At 44.6% G+C, this 20,900-nt stretch overlaps 2 protein-coding genes across 2 annotated transcripts in view; both read right to left on the reverse strand.

Annotated features, from left to right (window-relative positions):
• Window positions 1–302: 302 nt before the first annotated feature.
• LOC127060962 (uncharacterized) lies at window positions 303–3,864 on the reverse strand. Its single transcript, XM_050986306.1, has one exon. The coding sequence runs from the start codon at window positions 3,690–3,692 to the stop codon at window positions 303–305; it is 3,390 nt and encodes a 1,129-aa protein (XP_050842263.1). The 5' UTR covers window positions 3,693–3,864.
• The window catches only part of LOC127060963 (uncharacterized), a 28,829-nt gene continuing 11,759 nt past the window's right edge, over window positions 3,831–20,900 (reverse strand). The window contains exon 2 of the mRNA XM_050986307.1: window positions 3,831–5,545. Within this exon, the coding sequence (XP_050842264.1) occupies window positions 3,831–5,531 (1,701 nt within the window). The 5' untranslated portion in view covers window positions 5,532–5,545. The remainder of the gene's footprint in view (window positions 5,546–20,900) is intronic.

Consider the following 20,900-nt stretch of genomic DNA (forward strand, 5'->3'; position numbering starts at 1 on the left):
TCTAATTTGCACTATACACATATAAACCTCCATATCTTCTCCAGTTACTTGCTTCAATTGTAGTGTGGTATTCCCTTTTTGTGCATCCCTATCCCAAATAGTAGTAAAACTTGCCTTGGGGTACCCAGCTCCTTGTTTCCAGAATACTCGTAAATCTCGGGCTTCAGCTTTCTGGTCATTGGTAATAACACAGGTCAAATTCACATCCATCCCTTCCATGATTCCAACAACAGGTTCTGAAACAGTAACAACCACAAAACCTTGAGTAGGTATCAATTTCATCATCACCAGTAACAGAATGATTAAGAATGCGGTTTTGCGCGAAATATCATTTGTGTCGGGGAGACCATCTGAGTCTCCCATTGTGTTGGAATTTTCTTGACTCGAGTGTAGTGGATCCAGGTGTCGATTCCCGCCACCTTTATTGCTGTGTAGGTCGTCAGGATCACTTGGTAGGGGCCATCCCATGTTTCCTTCAGTGGATCCGTGAACCAATTTTTCACATACACTCGGTCGCCAGGTTGGATGTTATGGACTGGATTCTCCAGTGGTAGGGGTCGGTTCCACTGCAGGGCTCCCCGTAGGCTGTTGAGAGTTCTGTTTAGTGACATTACATAATTAAATATCACTTGGTCCCCTTGTACATGTAGATCTCCCTTTAGTACGGTAGCATGATAAGGTTTCCCATATAGAATCTCATAAGGACTTACCCCCAACCTCTCCCTGGGCTTTATCCTGATTCGCAATAAAGCTAACGGTAATGCTTGCGGCCATTGCATTTTAGCTTCCTGGCAAATTTTCTTGATTTGCCCTTTCAGTGTTTGATTCATTCTTTCAACCTGACCACTTGATTGAGGTCGCCAAGGTGTATGCAAGTCCCAAGATATGTCCAACATCCTAGCTACTGTTTGCACAATCCCAGCTATAAAATGTGGACCTCTATCCGACGACAACCCTAGAGGTACCCCGAACCTGGGAATGATTTCTTTAAGCAGTGTCCTAACCACTTCCTTAGCCTGATTTGTCCTACAGGGGTAAGCTTCTGGCCATCCTGAAAAGGTACAGACATACACTATCATGTACTTGAAATTTTGTGCTTTTGGTAACTCAGAAAAATCTACTTGCCAATAGTCTCCCGGTTCCGGTCCTACCTGCAGTTTCCCTAGTTGAATTTGTTTCCTGACAATCGGGTTATTTTTCAAACAGACTGGGCACATTGCATTCACCCGTTTTGCAAGTGTTAACATCTGGTTTGAAACTATTTCTCTCCTTAAGAATTTTACGAGCATCTCTGCACCCCAATGGCATTTGTTATGTTCTGTTTCCAAAATGACTTTCATTATTTTTGCTGGTACCACGACCTGTCCCGTTGTTGTTACATACCATCCAGTCATGTTCTTTTGTGCATTCAATAACATTGCCAACTTCTCATCGTCTATTGTATATTTAGGTGCCTGGTTTAGGTAGGGATTTACTGGGCTTACCTTGACTGGTATTAATGCCATCTGAGTCCATACCTCTCGAGCCACCTTTCGAGCTGTCACATCAGCCAAATCATTTCCTTGGTAAATTTTTCCTTCCTCCTTTCGATGTCCTCTCACATGCATTACCGCAACCTTTTTCGGTCTGTGTACTGCTTCCAGCAAAGCTAAGATTTCTTCTTTGTACTTGATAGATGTTCCCTGTGAACTGAGTAGTCCTCTCTCCTTCCACAATGCCCCATGTACATGGATTACCCCGAAGGCATATTTAGAGTCAGTCCAAATATTTACTTTTGTTCCAGTACTGAGGACTAGGGCTCGTGTAAGCCCAATTATTTCTGCCCTCTGGGCTGAGGTACCAGGAGGTAAAGCTTTTGCCTCTACAATCGTATGAACAGTCACCACGGCATACCCTGCATACCTGGTACCATTTTCCACGTAACTTGATCCGTCCGTGAACAGTTCCCAGTCTGGATCTTCCATCGGTGTGTCTTTAAGATCTATCCGACTAGCGTATACCTGCTCGATGACCTCCACACAATCATGCGCCAATTCTCCCTCCTCCTGTTCACTGCGGAGAAATTCTGCTGGATTAATATGATTAGTTATTTTCAATTCTACATCATCCTGCTCTCTCAATATTGCTTGGTACTGCAGCATTCGGCTAGATGATAACCAGTGACCCCCCTTTTGTTCCAAAACAGCCAGTACCATATGGGGTACAAATACCTCCATTTTCTTGCCCATCGTCAATTTTCTGGCTTCTTGAATGAGGATCACCGTGGCCGTAACTGCCCGCAAGCATGACGGCCAACCAGCACTGACAGTGTCCAGCTGCTTCGAGAAGTATCCCACCGGGCGTTTCCATGACCCGATCCGTTGGGTTAGTACTCCCAGAGCCAGCTTTTGTCTTTCATTTACATACAACTGAAAGTCCTTGCTCAAATCCGGGAGCCCTAAAGCCGGGGCCTCCTTCAGGGCTTGTTTTAAGTTTTGGAAAGCATTCTTCCTTGACCTGTCCCAGTTCAGCTGTGGTTCCTTCAGGGCCTCATACAATGGTTTCGCTAGTAACCCGAAATTTGGAATCCACAATCGACACCATCCTACCATCCCCAAGAAAGATCTTAATTCTTGGTGACTTCTCGGGAGCGGGATGGCACAAATGGCCTCCACTCGGTTGATTCCCAACCGTCTCTGACCCTGAATGATTTCACAACCCAGGTAAATCACACTTTCCTTTATCAGCTGTGCTTTTTCTTTTGATACTCGATATCCAGCCTGGCCCAGCATATTCAGCAATGCTATGGTAAGCTTTAAACACAGTTCTTTCTCTTCTGTGGCTAGAAAGATATCATCGACATACTGTAAAATCACGTATGAGAACGGCGAGTCTCTTACCTCAGTCATCTTCCATTCTTCCAATTCTTTTGCCAACTGATTCCCAAATATCGTTGGACTGTTCTTGTAGCCTTGGGGTAATCTCGTCCAGGTGAGTTGCTTCTTGCGACCGGTGTCTGGGCTATCCCATTCGAAGGCGAAATATTTCCTACTTTGCAATGCCAGGGGAATGCAGAAGAATGCATCCTTCAAATCAATTACAGTAAACCATTTAAACTTTTCAGACACAGATGTTAACAAAGTATATGGATTTGCAACCACTGGGTGAATATCCTTAACAATGTTATTAATTGCCCGTAAATCCTGTACCAATCTATACTTACCATTAGGTTTCTTTACGGGAAAAATGGGGGTGTTGTATTCTGATTCACATTCTTCCAGTATTCCTTGTGTTAGAAATTGTGCTATGAGAGGAGCAACCCCTTCTTTGGCTTCAAGTTTAATAGGATACTGTTTTATCCTTACAGGTTGTACCCCTTCTTTTAACTCTACTATTACTGGTTGAGCAGCTTTAGACTTCCCCGGGACTCCCGTTTCCCATACCCATGGTACCACAGCCTGTTCTACCTCCTCAGGGATAGGGGTGGGTTCAACTTCTCTAATCACGAATAATTTGGCTATTTCTTCTTCAGGAACTTCTACTTTAACTCTTCCATCTTCAAACAGAATTTTCATGTTCAAAAGAGATAGCAAATCCCTCCCAAATAGTGACTTAGGGCAATTGGGCATATATAAAAATTGATGATCTAATTCCTTCCCCCCAAATCTCAAATTTAATGGCTGTAGGAACGGCCTTTCTTCCAACTGGCCCATTGCTCCTACTACTTGTACTGTAGTGTCACTGATTGGTCCCAATCGTTTATTTAAAACCGAATAAGTAGCCCCAGTATCTACAGTAAATTCCTGCTCTTTCCCTTCGATCTCTAACCTAACCTTCAAATCCTGTTCTAGTCAGCTCTGATTCTGATAATTTCCCAAGACCATAGCTTGAGCGACCTCTCTTGGAGTCATCGGATAGCCCACTGGATTATTATTTACCGCACTGCTGTTCGCTCCCACCCCGTTCATCCCGTTCCTCATTGGACATTCGTTCTTCCAATGGCCTACCTGACGGCAAAAGGCACACTGGTTAGGTCCCAGAATTTGTCCCCGTCCCCCAGTGTTTTGAAATCCTCCCCTACCGCGACCCATTCCTCGGCCCCGCATAGATCCACCTCCGCCTCTCCCTCTGTTTCCAGCTTGCTGGATTACTGCCAGAATCCCTGCCTGCTGCTTCTTGGCAGTCTCTTTTTCCCTATTATTATATACTTTCCAGGCTACCTCCAGCATTTTATCCAAGTTGCGGGTATCCTCTCCCTCTAATTTCTGTAATTTCTTTCGGATATCATCCTGAGATTGCCCCATAAATATTAATGCGAGCTGTAGCTTCCCTGGCTCATCCTCCACTTCTAAATTAGTATATTTTCTGGCAGTTTCCTTTAATCTTTCCAAGAATGCTGATGGGGACTCGCTTTTATCCTGTCTCACCGAATACAGTTTAGACCAGTTCAACGTCTTAGGCATACCGGTTCTGATTCCTTCCAGCAACAATTCTTGGTATTCTTTAATTGCACCCATACCCCCGCTTGTATTTGGATCCCATCCCGGATCTTCACTCGGCACTAAATCATTCACGGTTCCTTCTGCTAATTGCAACCTTATAGCCTCTCTAGCTCTCTCCTTTGCTGCTTTTAAAACCATCTCCTTTTCTGTGGAGTCCATTAAAGTGTCTAACAACACCTGCAAATCATTCCAGTCCGGGTTTTGTGTTCTAATTATCATTTTTACCACCCGCGCCACCCTTTCTGGATCCTCCCGATAGCTTCCCGCAGACTGCTTCCAAATTACCAGGTCTCCGGGAGAAAAGGGCACCTTTATCAGTACCCTATCTCCTTGGGGTCCCACTGCTTCCCTTAAGGGAGCTATTAGCTTGGGCTCCCCAAGATTTTTCCGCCCTTGCCTTGTCCTGTTCGCAAGAGGAGTTCTTTGCACATTTCCAGAAGGGCCGGGAGAGGGGGTATGAGGCTGTAATTTTATAGTTGCGTTAGGAATCTTGCGTTCCCTCTTTCTCTCCCCCGGTTTTTCTTCCTCACTATCATCGCTACTACTATCTCTAGGTAACGGCGGGTACGAAGAAAGGGAAGCCGAAGCAGGAGCTGGGGGAACATTTGGAGCCACGAGCAGGGATAAATCCTCCTCTGGTTGGGAGGTTAGAGCCAAACATTGAGTACATTTAAGTTTTTCTTTACACCCTCCGCATTCCGAACTCTTTAACTCCAAAACCATTATTCCACATTCCTTCTGCCACTCCTTTTTCTCCCTTAGGAGATAGAATAAGTCCAAGTACGGCACCTCATCCCATTTCTCATTTTGTTTTAGAAACTGCATTAAAGGAGTAATTACCTCATAATCCACAGACCCATTCAACGGCCACTCTGGCCCTACCCTTTCATATTCTGGCCACCAATGATTACAATAATCAATCATCTTTTCCTTCTCCAAATCCTGATAAAATCCTTCACTCCTCCACCGCTTTAATAAGCACCCTAGCGGAGTATTTCCCGGTATGTTGTTGTTAGACTCGACCATAGTTTTAAACGCTTTAAATGGCATCTTACTTCAATAACCTCACAACAATCAGCCGCAATTACCAAGACGCACCAGCACTAAGCACAACCAACAAAACTATAAATATCAATAGCTCAATTATTCCGAACACAAACAGCAAAAACAACAACGTGATTACTATTAGATACCAAACCAACCAAAACCAATCTTGCCGCTTCTCGTCGCCGCGAGTGGCAAGTGCCGGACCTGCGCAGCTTTCGCCGCGTCTGATGGCCGGCGCCTAGGCTTCCCAACCAGACGTCTTAGCCCAATCCTGCGAGGATTGCCACCTCGTCTTATGGACAGGCACCCAATACCAATACCAGAAATAAAGCACCTTCGGGCTTACCTCCTCACAGTCGTCCGACAGGCGCAGGGGTCGGGCACGAGCCGATGACTCCCCGAGAATCACTCGGTGCCGGCGTGGAGTGGATCGGGACGTGAACCGCCCCAGCCACCTTCGGAGTCCTGCCGCGGTCGCCAGAAAACTGTTGCCCGATCCGAAGAAAACACAAAACAACCGGAGTTGCTTTATGCGGTGCTTTATTGAGGGCCCTGGGAGCCTGAGGACTTTCGTCCAAAGTCAGAGCCCCATCTTGCGACAAAATTTACAGGGTTTATATACTTTTCTTAACATGATTGCTTCATCTGATCTATGTGCATCGCTAAGCATCTTTAGAGGTATACTGAGATTTATTAGGTACATCATGACATTTGTTACTTAGCCAAAAGGTACATTCCATAGATAATGTTAGGTACATTCCCTAGATAATATTTTCTCTCGATCTACCATGCACTAAAGTTCACTTAAAGTTTACCGGGCCTACTGCGGCCTTAGCATAACTACTGCTACTCATGCTAACTATCATATTGTTTCACTAATCTAGACATCTATCTATTAACTAAAATACATTTTTCAATAATTTTCGAACTTCTGCAACAGAATGATGCAGTCCTATGAGTCATAGGATATTTTTGGAGTCCTTAATGGTCATTTCAGCCATCCATTTTGTTGGTGCCATTGTGTTCATGATGGCCTATTAACAGAGATGATCCCCTCAGGATGGGTGGGACTGTGCTGCTGCTTTCCCAGAGGGAGTTATCAGGGCTAAGTCATTGGCGTGAAGAAAAAGAAACATTACCCACCATTAACAGTTCATCAGGGAAAATGTAGATGGGTGTAGAATACATTGTTTGGTTACACCCCATATTGTAACCCAGGACAGTTTTATTTCTTATTATCCTGCCATGATTTTTATTGACTATAAATCTGTGGATTCCTAGTGGAAGCAAGATCAGGTGACATGAAAAGAATACAGAGATGCTGCTTGCCACTGTAGGGAGAAAATTCACGTGGCCAAAGCTCAACTGGAGTTGAAGCTGGGCAGAAATGGTGGGGGGGAGAAATAAAGAGTTTTTTCAACTATATTAATGGCAAAAGGCAGTGTAAAAATAATATTGACCCATTACAGGATGAGGATGGTCACCTCACAAACAGGGACATGGACAAAGCAGAGATATTTAATGCATTCTTTGCCTCTGTCTTCAACACTGATGATGGACCAAGGGGGTCTCAGTGCTCTGAGCTGGAGGACTATGACTGCGAGAATGTTAAACTCCCAGTCGACCCTGAACTTGTGCAGGATCTGCTGCTCCAGCTGGATCCCTACAAATCTATGGGGCCTGATGGGATTCATCCAAGAATCCTGAAGGTGCTGGCTCATGTCATTGCGAAACCTCTCTTGATGATTTTTGAGTGCTCTTGGGAATCCAGAGAGGTCCCAGCTGACTGGAAGATTGTCTTGGTTTGGAAAGACAGGTGCCTGCTAAAGAAGGCAGGAGCCTCCCCTGAAATGGAGAATGCAAACCCTCCCCACCCCTCCGGATTGCTATGAATTTTAAATTAAGGGGGTCTCAGGCAAAACATATGGGAGCAGGAAATAACAGTTCTTTAATAGGGAAGGGAAAAAAATTAAAAGGATAAAATAAAACCATGCAATACACTAGAACAAACAACACTGACAGAGTCAGAACTCAACCTGACACCGTGTTGGTCAGGGTGTTGGTAGCAGTCCAGTTGGTAAAGTGGCTGCAGTCCTCCTGAAGTGTCAGGTGTGGTTCTGTTGCAGCAGGGGGGTCCTGTAGAAAAAGGATGTTATAGTTCCTCCACAGATCCGTGGAAGTAGAAACAGCTGCTGTTCCTCTGGGGAATCCAGTGGGAAGCCATGCTGGTGTTCCAGAATCTCCAGATTATATCTGGGTAGCAATGCTTGGCTCCTCCCTCTGCGCGGAGCATATCACAATGGGATGCTATAGTTCTTATCAGTCATGCAGTGACATTCAATAGCTTGTTATCAGCAGATGTCCCCTGCCGAGGGAGGAGTGATTATGATCACTCAGGGAGAGAGATAAGGAGAATTGCCCACTTGACACCAGACAACTGCCATACAGATGGTAATAGAATACATCTTGCCTTGCAATCTGGAACAAAGATGAATAATGTTGTCCCAGTTTTTCAGATGGGCAAGAAGGAGGACCCCAGCAACCACAGGCCTGTCAGTCTCACTTCAGTACCTGGTAAAATCATCGAAAAGATTATTCTGGGAGGTATTGAAAAACAGTGGGAGACCAATGCAGTCATCGGTCACAGCCAGCACGGCTTCATGAGAGGAAAGTCCTGCTTGTCAAACCTGATTTCCTTCTATGACAGGGTAACCAACCTAGTTGATCCAGGAAAGCCAGTAGATATAATCTTTTTGGACTTCAGCAAAGCTTTTGATACTGCCTCTCTGTCTTGACTTGAAAGACGGGTATCTGCCAAGGAAGGTGGGTACCTCCCTTGGAATGGAAAATATAACACCCTTCTTCCGAATTATTATAACTTTGAGATTTAGGGACATTCAGGCAAAGATATGGGAAAAGGAATAACAATTCTTTACTAGTATGTATATGTTTAACAAGGCTAACAAACAACAATGGCAGCAACAACAAACAAAACCAGAAACCCAGCCACAACCTTCTCTTGGCTGTCAAGCCCTTTCCCCTTTGGTGTAGTTATGGTCACAGCTGGCAGGGGTGCTGTTGCCTCCTGGCAGGACAGGTGCAATGATTCCTCCACAGCTGCAGGGGGCGCTGTGGCATGAGCTCAGCCACCTCTCTCCACATTGGTAATAGCAGACACGCCTGCAGAAGAGATAGAAAAGGGGCTTCCTTTGCAACCTCACAGGGTCTGCCAATCTTGGTGCCCCTCCAAATGGCGAGAGAAAGAAAAAAAGGAAAAAAATCCTAACGTCCAACACTCTCACAGGATACTTCTGCACAAAATGTCCAGCACACCAGCTGGATAACCATGTTCCATGACAGGTGAGCAACTGTCTCATGGGTTGCGCACAAAGGGTTATAGTGAATGGGGTAACATCAGACTGGTGATGGGTCACTAGTGGCATTCCACAGGACTCCATCCTTGGCCTAGTGATCTTCAACATCTTCATTTCTGACTTAGACTCAAGAGTCAAAGGAATACTAAGTAAATTTGCCAACAACACTAAATTGGGAGGAGCTGTTGACTCCCTTGAAGGCAGGGAGGCCCTGCAGAGAGATCTAAACAACTGAGATATGGGCAATCACCAGCTGTATGAAGTTTAACAATGGCAAGTGCTGGATTCTGCACCTGGGAAAGGGCAACCCTGGTTGTGTATATAGACTGGTGAATAAGAGGCTGGAGGGCAGCACTGCAGAAAGGGACCTGGGGGTCCTGGTCGATGCAAAGTTGGATATGAGTCAGCAGTGTCCTGGCAGCCAGGAGGGCCAACCATGTCCTGGGGTGCATCAAGCACAGCATTGCCAGCTGGTCAAAGGAGGTGATTGACCCACTCTTCTCTGCAGTGGAGTGGCCTCATGTTGAGTGCTGTGTGCAGTTTTGGTCATCACAATATAAAAAAGATATTAAACTATTAGAGAGTCTCCAAAGGAAGGCCATGAAGATGGTGAAGGGCCTGGAGGGGAAGTTGTATGAAGAGTGGCTGAGATCACTTGATTTGTTCAGCCTGGAGGAGACTGAGGGTAGACCTCATTGTGGTCTACAACATCCTCATGAGGGGAAGCGGAGGGGCAGGCACTGATCTCTTCTCTTTGGTGACCAGTGACAGGACTAGAGGAAACAACATGAAGCTGAGTCGGGGGAGGTTTAGTTTTGATAACAGGAAAAGGTTCTTCTCCCAGAGTGTATTCAACTTCCAAAATAGAAAACAAAGAGTCAGACCAATAGCAGGTGCTTTAAGATTAGGATGTTTGTGCAGGAATTATTCCACAACAATAAAAGAGTCTTGGATGAGTATGGTTATGAAAAATACCCCCATTACATGTAAAACCAACAACATTCCATCAATGAGATATACAGTCTGGGTAAATGATGACAGGACATGGATGATCCATCTACCTTTATGGGGAAATGTAAAAAGATATACTTTAAGAATGTTGACTTCATGCCCCTTAGAAAGAAAAAGGCCTTTGGAAACAAAATTATGGGAAAGAATAAAGAGGAAATAATAGTCCTTGGAGACACCCTTCAACCAGAACTGTAGTAAGGTGGGTATTAGAATCCATATTTAGTCCATACATTAGGTCTTTCCCAGATTGCACCTGGTTGTATAATTTAACTGGACAAGTAGAGGTCTTCGCAATTGCCACTAGAGAAGGATTGCAAGACTTGAATGCACAGCACCAGTTGATGCCTTTATCAGCCCTGAAATCACAAGCCAAACAGGTTTAAAAGGATAAAAAGCGGTTACCGTTTATTGAAGGTCCTTCAGGTGCTCTTATGGCAAAAATGTGCAGCAGAATGCACACCAAAATGCACACATGAAATAGGGTTTTAACATTTATTATAAGTTTAGCAAATTAGCTTAATTGACAAGAATCCCCAATTACAAGTACAGTTAAGGAAGGAATTCCCCCTTGGTTTGGCCTCCTACTGAACCCTCCCCCCCTTGGTTCTAGCCCCACATTTTTTGTCTACATACATGGGAAAGTAGAATGGCCTTGGTTCACTGTAGAAGCAAGATTAGAATAGGATTCCAGGAATGTGTTTGTCTAGAATGTGTTTGTCCAACAAAGTACTGGAAAAGTACTGAAGAAGCTATGAAACTATATAACTATACAATAATAGTTCACAGAGGTAGAAATTTATGAAAAATATATTAAAATATATAAAAAGCAAAATATTAGGGCATAACAGGCAACCTCAAAAATGACTTTATGCAACAAGTTACCTTAAGGCTTATTATTATTACAAGAACACTGAGTATATGGATATTTAAATTTGAATGATAAAGACTGTTGTGTACACATCTCTAATGTTGCAAAAGTTTTCGATTGTCAAATTGAAAAAAATAAAACAAGTAGCTAAGTCAAGTAGAGACTTGAGGAACTCAATGAAGAGTTAAATGAAATATTACATAGTTTTGGATTCTCCATTACTGGATGGTTGGCAAGTTTGCTTAAAACTATAATTGCAATACTTGTCATTATCATTGTTTGCATTACTTTGAGTTGTGTCAAAAGATTAATTATACAATGAACTCATTGAGAGAGCTTTAAACCAGGTTTTGAAGGGGGATGAGGATGCAATCTGGGCTTTCTAGAAGCAGACCGCAAGGGCAGTAGGCCAGAGTTAGGGGGTGAAATCAGCAGCCCAGCTTTGGAAGTGCATGTATACTAATGAATGCACCATGGGTAACCAACAAGAAGGAGCCTGGAAGCCATGGTGCCGCAGCAAAGCTATGATGCAGTCACCATCCACAGAAACATGGTGGGGATGACTCACATAACTGGAGCAACTGCGCTGGATGGCGGCAAGCTCTTCAGAAGAGACCGGACTGGGAGAAGAGGTGGAAGGCATGGGCCCTTTATATTAGGGAGGCGTTTTGATGCCAATGGGTATTGAAACTAGTGACGGTGAAGTTGAATAAAGCCTATGGGTGAGAATTATGGGGAAGGCCAACAAGGCTGACATCCCTGCTGGGAGTCTGTTATTGTCCACCCCGCCCGGACGAAGAGGGTGGACAACTTATTCTACAAGCAGCTAAGGGGAATGTTTTCTGGATCACTAGCCCTTGTTCTTGTAGGAGACTCTATTCTAGCTAGACATCTGCTAGGAACTTAATACAGGCTGGAAAAAGGCAGTCCAGGAAGTTCTTTAGAGTGTGTGGAGGATAACTTTTTGTTGCACAGCTGGTGAGTGAGCCCACCAGGGGAGGGACTATGCTAAACCTGTTGTTTTACAAATGGAGATGGCCTGGTGGGAGATGTGGTGGGGTTTGGAGGCCGTTTGGGGGCATCGTGATCATGAAATTATAGAGTTCTTGATATTTTGGTGAAAGGAGGAGGAACACCAATACGACTTTTTACATTTGACTTCCAGAGGGCAGCACTGTGGCCTATTTAAGGAAGACTTATTCAGAGAGTTCCTGGGGAAGCAAGCCCTTTAAAACAAAGGAGTCCAGGAAAGGTGGGCCTGCTTCAAAAGCGAGATCTTGAGGTCACAGGAACACGACTGTCCCCTTGTGTGTCCGAAAGATAAGTTGATGAGGCAAACCACCAGCCTGGGTGGGCAGTGAGGTTGTGAAGGAGCCTTAGGACTAAACAGAGGATGTATCATCTTTGAAAGGAGGGTCAGGTCTCTCAGGAAGTATTTAGGTGGGTTGCAAGGGCATGTAGAGAAAAAAAAATTAGAGGCCACTGCTCAGTTAGAATTTAATGTGGGTAACTTTTGTGACGGCTTAATAAAAAATGTTGTTACAAATATTTTAACAGCAAGAGGAAGGCTAAGACCAATCTTTGTTCTCTACTGGATGCGGGAGGGCATTTAGTCACTGCATATGAGAGAAGTGCAGAAGTGACCTAAGCCTTCTTTGCCTCCGTCTTTATTGGGAAGATGGCTTGTCCTCAGACAACTGTCCTCCTGGGTTGGTAGATGGTGTCAGGGAGCAGAATGGTCCCTCTGTGTTATCCAAGAAGGAGGCAGTCAGAGACCTGCTGAGACCACTTGGATGTTCATAAATCTATGGGACCATATGGGAATCCATCTCAGAGTGATGAGGGTTACAAGCCTTGCATCTAAAAGCTTTTTCCACTCTCGCCCTTCCACAGTACATAATGCATTGGCAAAGGCCCCAGTTGGGAAAGCGCTTCTAAATCACGAGGAAGTCTAGTAAGATATAAGACATGAGAAGAGTACGAAAGCATATTACGTAAAATAAGGAGAAGTACTGCTGTATTCCATTATGGTGTGCTGCAATGCGATAATGACTGAGAAAAGCCAACTGTCCCATGGGGGGGTGGTCTTCTGATCATGCTCAATCAAGGGAGCCACAGCCGCTTATGCAATGTCTAAATGACCTGCTTCTACTGCTTGGTGCCACAGCTGGCACCAATTGTTATGATGCAGATTAGGGGGATATAAATCAGGCTCCTTCTCCATGTCATACAGGTCTGAGATCAAAGGAATCGTCCTTATTCTGAATTCCGAATCCCCATCAAAAGCAGTAAATTGCATTTCACAGGGGCACATACAGGGATATTAGCGGCTTTTTGCGTTTCGCAGAAATCGGGGGTGCCGGGGGCATTAAAGACTCCTTCTGAAGTGCCCTGGGCAAGAGCTCAATGTTGCCAAAGGGGCAGCTGGAGATGATCCTGTTACAGATGGGTAATGAGATGGTTGGGTCTCACAATTAAAGAGTGTACATTATACGTATGTTAAGAGAATTTTTATAGATGTATAGTTTATGTTACTGCGATGTGTGTGTGTCATCGTCCGGCCCCCCCCCCCCAGCAGTTGTTATCCTGGGATGGTCCTTGGTAGTCCCGGGCATTTGGGGGGAGGGGCAGGCTTGTTACTAAGAGGCACAGCATGGCAACACCTGCCCTTCAATCAAGTTCCAAGAAAGCAGTCTCCACCAATGGACAGCAACAATGAGGTCACAGACAGACTTAGGGAGGAGCTAGGGTTATGTGCCTGCCACCCCCAAGATATAAAAGGTGGAGCAGCCATTTTATGGAGAGAGACAGCCACGTGGGCTACCAGCCACGAGGTGGAGAGGCTCCCAGAGCTATAATTTTTTCCTTATTTCGTCCTTTTGGTGTAATTTTTGTGTAAAGGTTTTTTAATAAAACTTTTAAAATTGTGAGAAGTGAGCAGTCATTTCTCTCCAATACTTCCCTGGCAACCTTCCTGGGCTTTACGGGTTTTCTAAAATAGCTCGCCTAAAGAGGTAACCAGCTTGGCTGCTATGTTTGCCCAATCCCAGAGTTTCACCTCCACTTCATCCCATAACTTTTCACTGTAAATGTAGTGTGCCGGGGTCCCGCTCTCCTAGCGTGTCCAGAGTGACCCCGAGAAAAGTTCGAAAGTTTCCTTTCCCAGCCCCTCCCAGGCCCGGTGCTTGAAGAAGGAGTCAGGGCTCTTAATTTTTTTCGGGCTCAAGGTTGTTTATTGCATCTTATCTTATCTTATAAAATTCTTTCTTCGCCTGTCTGTCCTAGTTTTAGGGCAAATTTGGGAGCGGATGGGGACAGCGTGGAGCGGTGACAATCCCCAAAAGGGCTTCTCCAACAACTAACCCACACGGCCCCTTCCCCCCAAACCGGTTCGGGAAGAATGTCCTCGGAGAGAGGTGGAAAGAACCTGTTTATTTGACAAGCACAGCACCCCCCAACACACAAAATGAACAATACCGGATGACACCCCTCTTTCACTGCTCTGAAAAAGATGACAAATTCAGAAAGTCTCTCCTGGGGTGATCGCTGTTATCAGTCAGTCCCTCCGCCTGGGGCAGTTGCTTGGGTGGATCCATTGGTGGTTCCTTAGCAGGTTCGGTCCACACAGGGGAGGGGAGGAGTCCAGAAAGGAATTTGGACTGTTTTAGCTAAATTAACTAATGCGAAGAGGGAAAAAGCAAGAGCAAGCAAAGCAGAAGCGAAGCAGAAGCAAGAGCAAAGGCAAAAAGCAGGCCAAAGCAAAAAACCAGCGTATGTACTGGTGCTATCTCTATGTCTGCTGAGTGGCTGATAAGAGGCCCAAAACAAAACTTTCACTCTGCCAGTCTTAAAGGCACAGAACATAATATCCAGCATAAATTACACACACGAATGGGGATAACAGTCGCCCTAGGACCCTGTCCAGCCGAGAATCCATTCGGCAGGACAGTCAGAGGCACTTCTCCGCCCACCCCCAGGGCAGTGTTTAGTCTTTATATACTACAAACTAACGTGTACAATATTTACAACTTATTTTCCAAAACCTATCATCTATATTAGACAGTGGGTTTCTACTCTAGACCAATCTAAAAGTGCCAACATCACCAGTGAAAATGGAGAGTAGAGACGAAGAAGAAGAAGAAGAAGATGAAGAAGAAGAAGAAGAAAGGCTAGACAAGCCCAAATCCCTCCATCTTGTCCCCAGAAACCCCTATACCATAAATCCTAAAAACCTACATTTACACTCTGTGCTTATTTTATTCTTACCCGATTTAGACTATCGTGGCTTTTTATCCTCTTCATGTAAAGGTGGTAAGTCGTTCCATGGTTCGTAATCGACCCCGCTGGTGTTCTGGGCTGTGCGCCCGGATCTCTGTGCCCCCTGGCACGGGTCCCAGGAAACTCCAGACTCCCAGAGGGATGTTCTGAGTTCCGAACAGTAGTGCTGGCATTTAAACCTTTGACATGTAATGTGTTAATTCTTTGAGCCAGGTCCTATGAGCTCTAAGAGGAACCCATTACACACCGAGATACGCTCTGCTTACCAACCGGACTGGCATAAAATCAGCAGGATGGCTTCTGAGGTAGTGGTGGAAACAGGAAAAGGTTGAATAAAAGGCAAAATAACAAAGCTCATTACAGAGCAAAACCTAGCCAGGGGCAAGAGGTCCTCGCTCCTGATAAAACACTCCACAAAAGCGATTATTTGCTTTGTTCTCTTCTTTTTCTAGTGAATTACCTCAGGCAGGACCTCTTAGGCCTCTGTCCAGTCAGACAGCCCCAGGTCTGAGGTGAAGTTCCAAAGGTCCTATGAGGTGTCTTTTTACCAAATTGAGGAGAGAAACTTCTGGGCTTTTGTTTGCCTTTTTTAAGCAGCCAAAGAATAATTTGGTCACTCCGTCCAACAGGGGGCACATTCCTACAGACTTGTGATTCCCCACCAGCATAAAATCAGCTTAAGAGAGTGAGAAGCAACGGATTTCCCATGCGTCTCGAAAAGTTTAGACATAAGTTCGAAGACATGTTTTTCTTCTGAGGACGTATTACTTCCTGCCCATGTTTCCCAGAGCTCACCTGCAAAATCCAAAGGGATTGATGCCAACCTGGGTTCATAATGCTTCCTCTCAGCAGCACTTCCAGTTCTGTGGGGTTTGCCGCACAGAGCACCAGCTAGGCCGAATCATTGTTCCCCACAGGGATACACTATTTTTACAGCAAGTTGAGAGAGACGGACCAGGCTGTGTGGCCACGCAAAGCCAGTTTATTACACGTGATTTCCAGTATTTATAGTGTCTCCAACTGCTGCACAAAATTTGCCACTTATACCCCCTTGCCCTTCTTTCCCTGAGACAAACATAATCTTTTTGGTTTCCAATGTTCCTTACTAACATCGCCTTGCTCCCGCAGTGTCCTTGCTGACAATCCTCTTGCACCAAAGCAGTCAGACATGGTGTCTGGTCGCCCTGATATTTTTAAGATTTGCTAAGCCTTCTGATGCTGACATTCTTGTAGAGAACTTTCTCACACATCTTTTTGTAAATAACTCATGTGTTTTGCATGTCTTTTATAGAGGAGGGAGAAAAATTTGATGGACTGTTAGTTTGTCCAGTGTCATTGGAGAGGTGGCAAACTGTCCACCCTCCAATCCACTGTCACTTTTGGCAAACTATAATTGTTGGAGGCAGAAAAATAAGCTTCCCTTTTACTCTTCACCTTGAGAACAGCGGTGTGTCAACCTGTGTTCTTTTATGTCCTATAGAATGACATGATGTCTTTACTTCTTGTGCTGCTGCCCTTGAGTTTATCTCTCTCGCACAACTTCCACTGTACCAGGACCATGAGGTCTGTGGTGCTACCCAGCTCAGCTTCTGGTAGCTTGTCTGATCTTCCACAGTTATTGAATGGTCCCACTTTTCCCTTATCATTTCTCCACAGGGTGATGGCTTTGTGTCTTTTCCTGCTTCGTCACTGAAAAGTCTTTGACTCAGGGATTGGAGGTTTCATTTGTAGTTGTGCCTTGTTGAAAGGGGAGTTCCTTGAAGGATTGTAGCAGGGGTCATGTTGAAGGCATCCTGATTGAAAAAATTTGTCCATTGTAGTCTACAAAAGCAATTTTTGAAAATGACAGTGAATCCTTCTGAACCGATTGTCCAATTCTGCTGCAGGAATAGAGAGATGTGTGACTGTCGAATCAAATCCTGTCAGTCTCTGGCCACTTCCAGCTGTTGGGCTAACGCAGTCACAGGTTAGTTCTGCTTTAAATTGTTCTGCAGCTGATATTAGATGCATGCCTTGATTATAAATTCAGAAAGTTTGACATTAGGAATAATTTATGAATCAGGTCTAAGGGCTTTTTTACAGTTTATTGTTAGCAGTTTCATAAGCAAGAGATTCTAAGGCTAACCTCAGATGCTTCCTGCAATGTCAATGTTGCCATCTAACAGCAGATTGTAATTGATCAATAAAGGTAATATATGGTTCCTGAGGCCCCTGCCTCACAGCAGCAAAACCTGACTCCAACTGTTTTGTATCAGATACCTTTCATAAGTCCCCTTATGGCAATAACCGTAGACTGATCCCACGCTTGGGGTGGGACTCTTATTCAAGCCTCAAACCGTAGCATATACACTCGGTTCCAGAGCGCTGTGATGCAGTGATATTAAGGGGTGGTGGTTGATTACCATTATTCAGTGCCTGAATTTGAGCTAAAAATCTACAAATTCCATCTAACCAGAGAGAGTATGGTTCTCCTGTCAAAATTGTCTTAAAAAGAGATTTCCAATCACACTGGTAACATAGCATGTCCTTCTGCAATTGCATCCAATAAATTCATGATGTAAAGGAAGAAATGTTAAACGCTTTTCTTTCACCAATCTCCTCAGTTCATATTACCATCTCATAGGACAATTGGTTCGTGATGCAGGGTTTTTGATTACGGTATACAACAGACATTGCTTGAAGAATTGCAATATTGCCCTCCTCTCAACGCTAGCCTCTGCCATCTCTGTATAAGACCTTTCGGTCGCAAGTCCTATGGGGTGGTTATTGTTTCTCCTCCTCCTCATCATAGTCACTAGAGGAATAGGACGAGGTATAAGATGGTGGTGGAATATGTGAAGTATTTTCCTGCAGCTTTTTTGCATGCTGTTTGTAGTATTTCTTTCCTCTGTGGCTAGGAGCAGCCTGCTGCCATAGCATGTACTGGGGTTTAAGGAGGATATAGATCCTGGGTTCTTGTCCTGAATCAACAGGACCAGGAGCAAACAGATCCTTTTTTCTCTGGATCATTAGCCTCAGGTGATGTTTTCATGAATAAAAGCAACAGTATCTGACAGCGATGCCAGGCAGAGCCTCCGCAAGGATGTGATCTGCTTCCTTACATTGTTGCAAAGCTGAGTATACCATACCCCAAGAAATAATAAAATCAGGGTGGACACTCATTATGAGAAATTTGGCGGGTTTGTAAACCGTCAATCTTTTGCCAGCAAGTAAGATCATAGGAACGCATCTGATGGATGCCAGGAACAAAATTGCCTTGGACCCAAATAGGTAACTGGATGAGGCTTTGGGGTTGGCGTTTTATAACCCTATTCCCCTGGGGAATACAACAACAGACAGTCTTTCATGCCGTTTTTGGGATTTCGTTGCACACCTTGCCCCATTATAAGAAATGCTGCCCAACCATTTGCAAAAGGCTGACCTGTGCTTATAGAACCAGCAATGAAAGGAGCTCCCTTGGTGATCAGCTGAACACACATTTGATTCGGCTGGGGGTAAACGCCACTGAACTGGATCATGTCAGTAGTAATGAGGTTGCCCTGTACAATCAGTAGCCATTTGTAGTGTATGAATAGTGAGCCTCACAAACTGAGAAGCAAAATGAATCTGTTTACTGCAGAGTTAAGATAGTACTTATCTGTCCGCTATAGAGCGCGACACAGCACAAAGCACGAAGGCTCCATCAGAAGGGTGCATAAGAGAGATTTATTATAGCAAACATGTTGCTTTTATAGTTTTTCAAGATATTTACTTAACAGACACATTCACTGCCGCCTTGAGTCATAAGAAAGAAACAAAGTCCTCAACAGGTGAACAAGGAGCCACGTCCTTCTGTGAGCCAGCCAAAGTCCATATCTTTGTCACTTTCTCTCCTTCATCACGTCTCCAGGGTGACAAGCCTTGGTGTCTTCTTTGGGAGAGATACGGGGCTTTCATTATCTTTAGGAAGGCCTTCAACTGGCTCACAAGAACAGCACAAAACCCCTTTGTCCTACAATTCCCCCGTGTTGTATGTGGACCCGCAAATACAACTGCTAAGGACTTCTGCAGGGCCCTTGCAAAAGTCCAAGCAGACAGAGGATCCCTTCTTCATTCACTTACAGATAAACCAACTTCCTACCAACTCCACAACACACCCCCTCACAATCTTAAGGTTCCATTTCACCAACCAGGCACAGACAACCAGATCTTCAAATACTGTTACAGACCTCGCAATTTCCCAGATGACAACGTTTGTACAGCAGAATGCCCACCTTCACCTCCTAATCACAATAACTTTCTCCCACACAGAATCAGAGACCAAGTCATCTGCCTAGTCACCACTCAGAACCAAGTATCATCGACCTAACTTTACAACTGGTTGCTGTTATCATCACGGGCAACCAACCTAGTTTGCTCAAAGTGTGGACGTCCAGCTACTAATTCCACCCCTATTGCAAAGGCAACACTTCTCCCTTAGGGTACATCAAATTCCCCTATTTTGGGACCGTCGGTGCCCTGCAAAAGGAAGTGGTACAAGACATTTCTCAGTACTACCAACCTCTCTATAAGAGAAATTCAAGGAAAAGAAGCAAAAGTAACACCCACTAACTTAAATTTTGGATTTTCAGCGTAAGCCTATAACTCCCTTTACGGCTGTCTTGAATTACCATCTTTACTGCACATTCCTTGAGCGGTCCATGCTTCCATCCCCCTAATAACCAATGCAATTAACCATTCTAATTTTGCTTCCTCTGTAGAAGTATCCTCTTCCCCATGTTACTAATTCCACTGGGCCAGTCCAATTTTCCCGTGATTAAATCTTTTAACCCATACCTTAATACCTTTCTTAAAGTTTGGGTTGTTTTGAATTCCAAAGATGCAAAATGGTAGAATTATAGGAGACACTTGTCAGTCAGGTAATGGACGTAGAAATTTTAAGACACTAGACGGCTTTGTCTAATGTTCACTTGAGGCGACTCCCTCCTGCATTCCCCCTTTTTGTTTTTGTTTGGACCTGGAGCTTCAAACACACCATGAGTACGTTTCAATAATTGGCTTGGCCTGTCGAAGCAGGAGGGATACCCGTAGAATGACCAACACCCCAGGCACGGAAAAACACTTGCAATTTCTTCTTTGAACATCACTGGGACCCGGGGGGCCATTATCCCTCGTTCCATGTGATGGAACGCCGAAGATGGAAAAGGCGTGGCGAAAATGACAACTAACATCCCAAGCTGTCTTCACTCTGCCAATGCTGAGGCAACTGTGGAATGAGAAAAGGTGTCCATTGTTAATGTGAACATACTTTAGACAGCCAAATTCTGGCATTTTTGTCACATCTGTTTGCCGATTCTTGCAAAGGGAGTAAGCCTCTAGGATTAGTACGCTTTTGAGGCAGATAATCAAAACTCCACACCTTTGTGAAAGCTGTAAAGCCGGTATGTTTATTACAGCGTTGGATGCACGTGGGAATCGTTCCCCTAAAATGACTTGTGTACCTCTGGGAACTTCAAGTCCCTTCTTATCCCCCTCTCAAATTCATATGCATACAGTTTCGCAAAAGGTTCATATATATTCATTCTACTGATTTCATGTGACACTTGCTACTAATTCTTCAGAAGGAACTCTTGGGTCAGGTTGCTTTGCCCTATCTGCTCCTCTCCTCCCCCTTTATCTCTTGTCCTTCTGCTCAAGCAGTCCCTCCAAGCACAGGCCCTTCAAGAGAACAGGCAGTCAGACTAAACAGCAAGCTACAGACTTAATTCAAGATGTACATTTCACCTAAATCAAAATGGATTCTACCCTGGAAAATTCTACTCTGTCTTCGTACCGTAATATTGTGAAGTCATAAGACATAAT

This window comes from Serinus canaria, chromosome W, assembly GCF_022539315.1.
Source record: "Serinus canaria isolate serCan28SL12 chromosome W, serCan2020, whole genome shotgun sequence".
Taxonomy (NCBI): domain Eukaryota; kingdom Metazoa; phylum Chordata; class Aves; order Passeriformes; family Fringillidae; genus Serinus; species Serinus canaria.